This window comes from Triticum urartu, chromosome 7A (genome assembly GCF_056163025.1).
Source record: "Triticum urartu cultivar PI428250 chromosome 7A, HENAU_Tu73, whole genome shotgun sequence".
Taxonomy (NCBI): Eukaryota; Viridiplantae; Streptophyta; class Magnoliopsida; order Poales; family Poaceae; genus Triticum; species Triticum urartu.
Window position 1 is genome coordinate 7,917,478 of NC_141879.1, and position 11,672 is coordinate 7,929,149.

General features: G+C 45.5%; 1 protein-coding gene and 1 pseudogene across 1 annotated transcript; both read left to right on the forward strand.

Moving 5' to 3' along the window:
- The first annotated feature begins 302 nt into the window (after nt 1-302).
- LOC125530688 (uncharacterized) lies at nt 303-3,679 on the forward strand. Its single transcript, XM_048695083.2, has 2 exons — nt 303-400; nt 1,292-3,679. The coding sequence occupies exons 1-2, from the start codon at nt 345-347 to the stop codon at nt 3,369-3,371; spliced, it is 2,136 nt and encodes a 711-aa protein (XP_048551040.2). The 5' UTR covers nt 303-344; the 3' UTR covers nt 3,372-3,679.
- Nucleotides 3,680-8,262: 4,583 nt separating this feature from the next.
- Nucleotides 8,263-10,287, forward strand: LOC147956814 (uncharacterized; annotated as a pseudogene).
- The last annotated feature ends 1,385 nt before the right edge of the window (nt 10,288-11,672 follow it).

Below are 11,672 nucleotides of genomic sequence, written 5' to 3' on the forward strand. Positions count from 1 at the left end.
TTGACGCTGCTTGAATCTTATTAAAGTGGATTATTTTCGGCGTTTTCTTACAAGTAAAAGAAGCATGGAACGGCTACAAAGTTAAATCGTTATAATTGTATGGAAATCTATCTTATATTACTTGTATCCTAGTAACTTGGGAATTTATTTTTTCATACAACCAATATGCATGCTAAAAGCTCACGTGCATACTTTGCTCTTCGTGGAAGCAAGCATCCTCCCCGTGATACTTGGGTTTTACTCCATTCCTACACACATGTATAAATTAATATGCATTCGTGCAACAACATAACATCTCGCACCATTCACTTGGTTTTCTTGTCTATCCATATCCACCTGATTGAATGAGGCCAATAAGTTTTGAGGAAGTTGGAGGGGGCAATGCGATCCAAAAACAAAGGTGCGAGATGCAACTCCCTGCTTTCGTTTTCTTATATCTTCGTTTAAGTCACAACTTATGCCAGACATTCCTAAAGTACTCCATCCGTTTTATATTGAAAAATATCAACATCTATGATACCAAAAAATCAGTATGAAAATATATTTCGTGACGTGATTTAGTATTGTGATTGTTGATATTTTTCCTACAAACCTAGTCAAACTTTAGAAAGATTGACTTGAAAAAACTAATGTGTGAAGAAGAATGAAATGGCGGAAGTATGTAGAGTACATGGACTTTTTTTTTGCGGGGAAGAGTACGTTGACTAACTCTGTAAGCACGCGAAACTAGTAATTTGGATCCTCAAAAGGAAAAAGGAAATTAGTAATTTGTGTTAGCTTAACAGAAATATTAACAATTCATATACTGAATAAATAAACTAACTTCATAATAAGTTTCTGGAAATTGATTTGATATTGTAGATGATGATATTTTTCTGAGTTATGGGACAAAACAAAGAGGATCACTTTTTTTAGGAAGGAGAAATTACTATATCTGCCTGCAATATGGTTGGATCCCAGTCACCTTTTACATCTTTTTGACCAACATCCAACCATCATGATACAAATATTACTCCGTATAAACCCTAGAGATAGACTAAATAGTAGTTACATGTTGCTAAATTTACACTATGTCAATGATACGATTTATTATAAATATATGTAGTTTTGGGTGTGTTTGAGGTCTGCAAAAATCTCAAATAAATGAGAATTAGATTATTTTTTTAATATAAAGTTATGTTGGATATTTTTTTTAAAAAAATAGCACATATTAATACACATGCAAAGAATAAAGTATTCGTCGATCTAGTGAGTGACGATTTTGTTTTCCTTTGGGTTTTGCAATCGGCAGTTTGCAGGCCATCCAAGTTCTCTGGAACGAATGGGAGATCCATTGTCTCATACTTGCGAGCTTTTCCCTACAAGTATTCCTCTTCTTTGCATCAGGCATGCGGAGGCATAGCGTGTCCCGCATACTCAATTCGCTTATATGGTTGGCCTACTTATCAGCCGACTCTATGGCCATTTTCGTTCTTGGACATCTCGCGGTCCATGCAAGTGGCTCACACCATCTTCTTATCTTCTGGGCGCCGTTCCTGCTCCTCCACATGGGAGGGCAGGACACTATCACCGCCTTCTCCATGCAAGATAACAACCTCTGGCAGCGCCACCTTCTAGGATTGGTCACCCAAGCATCGGTGGCCGGCTATGTCATCTCGATATCGTCTTGGCAAGATAGCCGACTCCTGGCCGCCACAGTGCTCATGTTCTTGTCTGGGTTTTTTAAGTACATCGGGCGTATCTTTTGTCTTTACACATCTAGTCCAAAGCTCCTCAAGGATTTTACCGTGGCTAATTTGGATAGATATGTCAACGATATATACTATATACCAGGCACTGTTCAAAAGGAATCATTTGAGGATATACTAAGGCGGAGAGTACATGATATGATGCTCAGCGACATCAACTCGAAGCTAATGCCCCCTACCAGTTCATCACATATATTGTTGGATACTCCACTCAATGATAGGGCTACTATTGAGTGCGCGACTATCATACCAGACTTGCTCAATATGCTCAAGTATAGCGCAGACCGCTCCAATGCCTACATTTATGTTGGTATAATGCTTGTTCGTTCTTATGAACGTGTCTACACCAAGGCTGCGCTTCATTTTGCGTGGATTAACTGTTTCAGCATAACAGTGTCCAAATATTATGAGTACAAAAAGCTACGCATAGCATTTCTTCACATTATGGCATTGCTCTTGCTCTTCCCGGTTATCTCTGCCTCGATAACATTAGAGCTCTTCATGGTTGCCGAAAAGGCGCAACTCTACAGCCATACCGATGTCACGATCTCCTACATATTACTCCTAGGGGCCATAATCCTTGAGGTGGCATCTCTCTCGATGTCCCTTCTTTCCTACTTCGCATCGAGTGAAGCACCAACATCTTTTCCACTTGCACCTATAGCCTTGTCTGTGGCCAACTATGTTCACCCCGCAGGCCGACATAGAAAACACTGGTCCAAAATGCTTGGACAGTATAACATGTTCGAATACCACATGGGGGGAGCTTCCACAGGCATCATGTCAGTTGTATCATGGTGGATTAGACAGACATTTTCAGTAATTCCCAACAATAAATATCTCAAGGAGTTTTCAAGAATCCCCATAAGTAAAGATCTTGAGGAGTTTGTTCTGGACAAATTGTTAGAGTTTGGAACAGGGGAGGAAGCAGGCTGGAACTTTGCAAGCTTTCGTGGACAGCTAGCGCTTGATAGGTGGACCGCTTTGCGCACGATCATCGATAGCACCGACCTGCCAACAAGTGTGCTGATCTGGCACATTGCAACGGAGATATGCTACTTGACTGAAGAAAACAACAATGGTCTTCGCGATCCACCTAAGAAGACAAGGGTGAGCAGAGATCTATCAAACTATATCATGTACCTTGTCTTCACGTGTGGTGTGATGCCTACAGGAAGCTCCAAACTCGTACCTTTGCTCGCCCATAAGGAAATCAGGGAAGCTATTGGACGATATGCTGCTATGGCCACTAGGGATGGAGCTATTAGGACGGTGCTTCGAGCTAATATCATAAGAAAGCAACAATCAGCCGATACAGATGATATGGGCGGCAGCAGCAGCGAACCGGCAACTCAGGTGCAACTTCTAAAAAACAATATAAAGGCTATTCGTTCTCCGGTGGTGCCTCGTGCATGTACAGTGGCGGACGAGCTGAATAGCATGCCTAGAGATGGCCGCTGGGACCTCATTGCAGAGGTATGGCTGGAGATGCTTTTCTACATCGCGCCTCGCTGTGGGGGTGCTTTCCATGCTCATCATCTCAGTACTGGTGGGGAGTTCGTGACGCATGTCCTCCAACTCATGCGTTTACTAGGCCCTTTTCTACCACCGCCAGATGCTTAGCTACCACTACCGCCAGCATGATCACCAAGATGTCGAGCTCCAAGGCAGCATCGTCTGCACCGGCTTCACCGACGAGCGACAACTAAATAAACACTGTGCATTGTATCTTTAATATTTTTATAAATAGCAAGTGCGTTCCGTTTTCCAAATAAGCTAGTGCACAAGCTCACGACATGTGTGAGACGTGCACATGTACAAATGATTTGTATTGTGTCTTGCTAGCTAATGCCAGCTCCAAGTGCCATGGTTTGTGTGGTCATGGGATCCATGCGCACTAGAAGCGGTCCTTCACCGTTTTTCATTCGAAAAAAAAAATCAGTGTTTTCCCTCCCCCAGATTGTGTATTTCAGTGTGCATAGTTAACATATATTTGAACTTTGTAGTATTCTTTTTCATGCATGTTATAATTCACCTTATATCATACCATGTCTGGGCTGAGGCTTAGGAGAGAATTCTTTATTTAACACCGTGTCTAAATTTTATGCCCTATTTAACATCGACAAACGATTTCTTCCCTGTCTAACAAAGAGTTTAAATTTTATGCCTTTTATGACACTTTTGTCTATTTTGAGCCTCAATGACAACTGAAAAGACCCCTTTGCCCCTCATGTTTTATGTTTGTGCGCGCGTGTGTGCTGCTGATGTTGCGTGTGCGTGCGTGCGTGTGTGTGCTGCTGATGTTGCGTGTGTGTGCGTGTGTGTATGTGCTGCTGCGTGCCTGCGTGCTTGTGTGTGCGTGCGTGTGTATGCTGTTGCGTGTGTTGCTCGGTGTGTGCTATCGCATGACTGCATGTTTGTGTGTGCGTACATGCTGCTGTGTGTGTGCTGATGCGTGGGTGTGTGTTGTTGTGTGATGCGCGCGTGTGTGTGCTGTGTGCGTGTGTATGTGCTGCCGCTGCGTGTGTGCGTGTTGCATGCGTGTGTATGTGTTGCCGCTGTGTGTTTGCTACTGCCCCGTACTGATATTGCGTGTGTGTGCTACTGTCCCGCACACATACATATCACATGAAGGGCAAAAGGGTCTTTTCAGGTGTCATTTAATCTTAAAATAGAAGAAAGGTTATAAAGGGCATAAATTTTAGACTCGTTGTTAGATAGGGAAGAAAAAATTTTGCAGTGTTAAATAAGGAAACAAAATTTAAGATAGTGTTAAATAAGGAATTGTTTCATGCATATTATGTAGTGTTCGCTTTTCTAAAGAGGAAGTTCATATTATGTAGCTAGTCATGGACGAAGATGAATTGCGGATTGGATAACAATTGTTTTGAGAGAAACCTTGTGAAAACGAGAAAACGGACGTAGCAGGCATTTTTTGTGGTACTGGGCGTATATACTCATAGTATATATGGGAGACAGAAACAACCAGTAGCTGGATATTTAGGAAATTGGTTGTATCCTTAATTCAATTCACTGCGCCACCACAAGGATAAAAACCATGTCCATCGGGTTCGGGAGTCGACGGAGCTTTGTGTAGATTACTATCGTCTCTTTGCGATGTTGAGGTTAGGGTTTCTCATCACGCGTGCACGCTAACAAAATTTGGTGTTAGGTGATTCTCGATTCAAAGGTTCAATGACGACGACTACGACTCTGTTGCTCTGGTCTTTGGAATTACGTGTACACAGAGAGTTTCCGACTGCCATCGACAAAGTCAAGCTGGCTCCGATAGGGTAGCGGCGGCAATGATGCATCAGCGGCTCATTTTGGCTGCGCAGGGGTCGCAAGGTCCCCAATGTACTTTTTTTAAACGTGGTCCATCAGGGCCCGATTCAATAAAAAAAGGTATAAGAGAGTTGTCCAATTAATTTACGAAAATCCGGACGAAAACCGTTACAACACGCCCACAAGAAAGGGTACTCAGGCCAAACTGCTTGCCCATAAGACTCATACACACCGTCGACTTCATGCACAGGGACGACCCAGACAGTCGACGACGGTCAGGTAATTTTTATTCTGTTTAGGGTGACTTGTACTTTTTACGAACCTTTATAATAGATATGAGTCCTTATTCAAGAAAAAAAAATCAAAACCATGTGTTGCATTAAAATAGATTATTCATGATGTTCCTTAAATAATAATAAAAATATGTAAACATACTAATTTTTTTTTGAAGAAGGCTCGCGATGAGTCCGGCTTTGAATTAACAAAGCCATCAACCGGTCAGGATTACAAACTCTAGATTACAACCTCGAATTAAACCAAATAGAAACAAGAGAAAAAAACGGCAAGATACAATGGTGCCGGGAGCAGCTCACATGCCAGACATACAACAAACTAAAAAAAGATCGACATGAAGCACCTAGCTTGAAGATGACAAGGCCCCTTGTACGCGCGAAGCCTAGGAGAAGGGAGATGCCGGCGAAGGAGAGGAAGATTAGATGACCAAAAGGACAACCGTTGCCACAACACCTGGGACCCTGACGGAAACACCACCATCCAGATCCATCGTCGAAGAAGGCCCCTGCCTCCTCGCTTGGCTCGAAAGGCGCCGCACCATCGACGAATGGAGACGTTCACCCTAGAACCTGGATGAGTGGCACCGATGGCATCCACATTATTGGGACTAGGCAGACCCATCCCGCCGTCGAAATCTCACCTAGAGTAGAACATCACCGAAAACCAAGGACCCGGGCATGCAAGAGGAGAACTGCCAGAATGAAGAACTAAGGAGCAGCAGCCAGGGCCAATATCAAATTGAGGAGCTTCTGCACAACCGGCTCGCTGGAGTGACACAGCCGGGGGGAATCCCAATCCTCTCCTCTCCAGTAGCCATGAGCACCGGAGTAGGGTCACTACAACCACACGGTGAGCACTCAAACATGGCCCGGACCAGGGGGGACACCACCGCCGCTGGAGTTTATGCTGCTGCCGCCGACACCCACCGCACACATCACAGCGAAGTCCAACTTCCCTCCTTGCTCCCAAAGCAGCGCCTACAAGAAGGATACGGCGCCAAGGGTGTCGCCGCCGCCCAACAGCGTTGGGGTTTTCACCCGGGAGGACAAGGGGGAAGGGCGCGAGGAAGGTATACCTGACAGACGCCTCCAAGGAGGTGCGCGACGCCCGCGGGCATCGCCGCCGTCACAGCCAGCAGGGCTGGCTAGGGATTTCTCCTGGCTATATTCCCGTCACCACTCCCACCCGGCGGAGAACAGCGTTGGGGTTTTCACCCGGGAGGACAAGGGGGAAGGGCGCGAGGAAGGTATACCTGACAGACGCCTCCAAGGAGGTGCGCGACGCCCGCGGGCATCGCCGCCGTCACAGCCAGCAGGGCTGGCTAGGGATTTCTCCTGGCTATATTCCCGCCACCACTCCCACCCGGCGGAGAACCGGCGTCCAGGACTGAGCAGGCCAGAGCTGGGGGGGGGGGGTGGACTTGCCGAATCCGCAGCAGAGAGTGGAAGGCGGCCAGATCTGAAGCCGCGAAGCCAAAGCCGCCACCGCCACGCCCTAGCTCGGATCCACCGGATAACTCACCGTCCACACGGCTGAGGGCACCGGCCCGCACCTGCGCCACCATGCGCCGAGGATCCGGTGGCGCCAATCCAGCCGGGGCCGCCGCCCCGGGTCCCGAGCCCCCCTGCGAGCGATGCGGGGCAGCAGGAGAGGCCCCGCCGCCACCTTCATCAGCAGCGCCCCTAGCGAAGCCGGCGGCTACCTCAAGCGGTGGCGAGGGGGAGGAGACGGTGGCGGCGGGCTAGGGTTTCGGCCCTCGAGTGACCTGAGAGGGCGACGCGAGGGAGAGGGGGGGGGGCGTATGTGGTGTATACGGAGTACAATCGCTTGTGTCGTAAACATACTAATTAGATTGTTATAATTGTACGGAAATATATCTTGTATTACTCATGTCTTAATAACTTGGGAGTCCATTTTTTTCTTACAACCAATGTCTATGCTAAAGCTCACATGCACACTTGCTCTTCATGGAAGCAAGCATCACCCCCCAAGACTTGGGATCTACTCTATTCGTAGATGCATGCGTGTATAAATTAATACGCATTCGTGCAGCAAGCAGTACAAGATCTAGGACCCCTGTTCCGAAATAATGAGGCCAATACAAGATATTGCTGCCGAAGTTGGAGGGGGCAATCCGACCCAAAAACAAAGGTGACAACGTACTAACATGCATGCAACTCCTTGCTTTCATTTTCATGCATATTCTGTTGTACTCCCTCTGTAAAATAATATAAGACATTTTAGATCACTAGGTCTTATATTACTTTACAGAGGGCGAAAGTATATTGTATATGGACTAACTCTCAATGCACACCAGACTAGTAATTTTCAACCTCAAAAGGAAAACGGAAACTAGTAATTTGTGTTCGTCCATGCCCGTAGATTAAGCGCAGGCCCATGCAATGCATCCCTTATTTTCCACTACTTTCTTCCTCAGCTGTACGCTCAGACAGTTTCTATAGATCGAGTTGCTCTCTTTCTCCCATACACACATAAATAGATCCTCTAAGTTTTGCATGAATAAAACTTAGATGATCTATTTTTTTAGGAAGGAGAAAGTACTATATTTCAAACATAATCTAGAAAAAAAACTATATTTCAAATATGGTTTTATCTCAGTCACCTTTTAAATCCTTTTGATCAACGTCCAGCACCATCATACATATCTTCCTCCGTACATGACCTAGAAATAGACTAAATTGTGGTTACATGTTGATAAAATTACGCTGTGTCAATGCTGCAGTTCTATTTTAAATGGTGTGCAGTTTTAGGTGCAAAAATCTCAAACAAATGAGGATTACAAATTTTGTTATTATAAATTATTATGTTGGATATAAAAGAGAAGAAATCATCGAAATACATGTTAGTAGGCAGTGCAAACAATGCAATATTTGATGATCTAGTGAGTGACGATTCTTTTATTTTGGGTTTGGCCATGGGCAGCTTGCAGGCTGTTGAAGGTCTCTGGAACGAATGGGAGATCCATTGCCTCATAGTTTCAAGCTTTGGTCTACAAGTATTCCTCTTCTTCACAGCAGGCATGCGGAGGCATAGCGTGTCCAGCATCCTCAACTCCCTTATATGGCTGGCCTACTTATCGGCTGACGTTGTGGCCATTTTTGTTCTCGGGCATCTCACGGTCCATGCAAGAGGCTCACACCATCTTATCTTTTGGGCACCTTTCCTGCTCCTCCATCTAGGAGGGCAGGACACAATCACTGCCTTCTCCATGCAGGACAACGAGCTCTGGCAGCGCCACCTGCTAGGATTGGTCACCCAAGTATCGGTGGCCATCTATGTCATCTCCATATCGTCTTGGCAAGGCAGCCGACTCCTAGCTGCCACGGTCCTCATGTTCTTGTCTGGGTTCTTCAAGTACATTGGGCGTACCTTTTGCCTTTACACATCTAGACCACAGTTCCTCAGGGATACTACCGTGCTTAGTTTGGATAGATATGTACACCATGTATACCAGGAGGTACCTTTGGACGATATACTAAGGCAAAGAGTACAAGATATGGTGGCTTACTCCGATGATGGGAAGCTACCGCCGAATGTCAATTTCTCACATATACTGTTGGATATTCCACTCAATGATAGGGCTACTATTGAAGGTGCGGCTATTATACCATCCTTCCTCAATGTGCAAAAGCATCTTGCATACCGCACCGGAGCCTACATCTATGTCAGTGCATTGCTTGTTCGTTGTTATGAGCGCATCTACACCAAGGCCATGCTTCATTTTGCCTGGGTTTACAATTTCAAAGCAATAAGGTCCGGAGATTCTGAGGGCAAAACAAGACGCATAGTATTTCTTCACATTTTATCATTTCTCTTGCTCTTCCCACTTGTTTCGGCCTTCATAACATTGGAGCTCTTCCTGGTCGCCGAAAAGGACCAACTCTACAATCGTACTGATGTCACAATCTCCTACATATTACTCATAGGGGCCATAATCCTTGAGGTGGCATCTCTCTTCATGGCCATTCTTTCCTACTTTGCATCGAGTGAAGCACCACCATCTTGTCCACTTACGCCTGTAGCCTTGCATCTAGCCAACTATATTCACCCCGCAGGCCGACATAGAAAACACTGGTCCAAAATGCTTGCACAGTATAACATATTCGAATGTAACACCAGAGAAGACTCCACAGTCAGCATGGCAGTTGCACAGTGGATTGGCAAGACATTTTCAAGAATCCCCATCACTGAAGATCTCGAGAAGTTTGTTCTTGACAAAATGTTAGAATTGGGATCAGGGGAGCAAGGAGGCTGGAATTTTGCTAGCTTCCGTGGACAGCAAGCGCTTCAGAGGTGGACCGTTATGCGCACGATCATTGACAGTGTTGACCTGCCAACAAGTGTGCTGATTTGGCACATTGCAACAGAGATATGCTACTTGGAAGAAGAAAGAAACACTAATTCTTATCAAACTAAGATGATAAGGGTGAGTAGAGAGCTATCAAACTACATCATGTACCTTGTCTTCAGATGCGGTGTGATGCTTACATGCAGCTCCAAGCTTGTACATATCAACACTCATAGGGAAATCAAGAAAATTCTTGGAGGAAATGTTAATCTAGCTACAAGAGAAGCTATTAGGATGGTGGTTCGTGCTAATAACAGAGAAGCGAAACAACCAGACGATACGGACAATATCGGTGGCGACAGCAGCAACAAACCGGTAAATCAAATCCAACTTCTGAAAAACAATATAAATGCTCTTGATTCTCCAGTGTTGCCTCGTGCACATATAGTGGCCGGTGAGCTAAATGCCATGCCTGAAGACAGCCGTTGGAGCCTCATTGCGGAGGTATGGCATGAGATGCTTTTCTACATCGCGCCTCGCTGTGGGGCGGCTTTCCATGCCCAACATCTCAGTACTGGCGGGTAATTTGTGTCGCATGTCCTCATGCTCATGCGTTCATTAGGCCCTTTTCTACCACCGCCAGATTATTAGCTGATGGATAATCCTGCTGCACCTTAGTATTAATTTTTTTCAGTTTCTTCGGTTAGCTGATTTTTTTTTTGAAGAGGTCATGTAGCGTGCACCTGTACACGTCTTGACCAATACTTCTGGTTAGTTTGTTAGCTGAATTTGCTCGCATGACCGGTTCATGGGATGACGTGAACGTCAGCGAAAATGCAGGGCAGCGTAGGGCGCGTGTATAGTGGAGCGTCGTGGGATGGCACGACCTGTAAGCTCACCGGGCGTGATACTTCTTTGCTTGTAATTCGCAGTTCAGTTTTGACTGCTTAATAAATAACAGAAAGACAGAAAAGCTGTAAGAGTTCACATAGCAAAACTTGTTTTTTTTTTTGCGACAGCAAAACTTGTTTGTTCATCGTCTTTCATCGCTAGTACACTCTCTCGTCTGTTCTCTCGAGCTTGCTAGCTGAGTTGAGGCAGCAACAAGTGGCATCAGAACCTTGGTGGTGTTAGAAGACAACGAGGGAGTTGGAGGAGCAGAAGGCATCGGCAGAGATGGTAGCGCTGGAGAAAACCCTGGCGCGCCTCTCCACAGAAGGAGGGTTGGGGGTGCACATCGTCGAGCGCGTCATATAGTTGCCAAGTTTCCGGTTCGAGCGGGTCGAGGTACGGGAACGAGGGTCGAGGATCGCTGGTTGCCAAAACTAGGGATCGATTGGGATTAGGGCTGCAAACGAGTCGAGCTCGAACGAGTTGGAGTTGGCTCAGCTCAACTCATATGAAAATTCGAGTGAGCTCAAACTGAGTGAAGCTCATGATCGAGCTGTAGAACATGACTTGTGCTCAGCTTGTAACGATCTCGAGTCGATCTCGAGCAAGTTTCGAGCTAAATGAGATGCTAAAAATTATAAATCTATGAATGAAAAACAAAAAAATTAAAGTGAATATGCTAAGAACCTTTGTCAAAAATATAGTATATTAAACACATAGTCGACCACGTGCCATAATTAGGCCTAAATCCTTTCTGCACTTAATTAAGTTTCCATGTTCGTTGGTAAATAAAATGGAGACAAAGAATCCTATCGACCCGCACTCGATCCCGACCCCTCGATTGGGGTCGATGAACACCAAGTGGTCAACTTGGTAAGCTATCAACAAAAATATTGCAATCACTGATTAGGGTCGATGAACCCGGTACACGGGACGCGGCGTCGACCTGCGTTCCTGGCTACTATGCTCATGCATAGCGGCAGCGGTAGCATGCCCCCGATGATGCTGACAAGAACGAACTACACCAACTGGGCCCTCATGACTAATTAGTTGCAGCTGCAGGCCGATGAGTTTTGGTGTGATAGCTCTTGGATAGTATAGCCATTATGGTCGAATAGTAAATAAAACTGTCGGTTAATGGCTTA

What these genes read in the sequence shown, in the direction of transcription:
- LOC125530688 (XM_048695083.2), top strand. Translation starts at nt 345, where the DNA reads ATGAGGCCAATAAGTTTTGAGGAAGTTGGAGGGGGCAATGCGATCCAA. An exon ending in AATGCGATCCAAAAACAAAG is followed by an intron (nt 401 to 1,291) that starts GTGCGAGATGCA and finishes TGCAATCGGCAG; the next exon opens with TTTGCAGGCCATCCAAGTTC.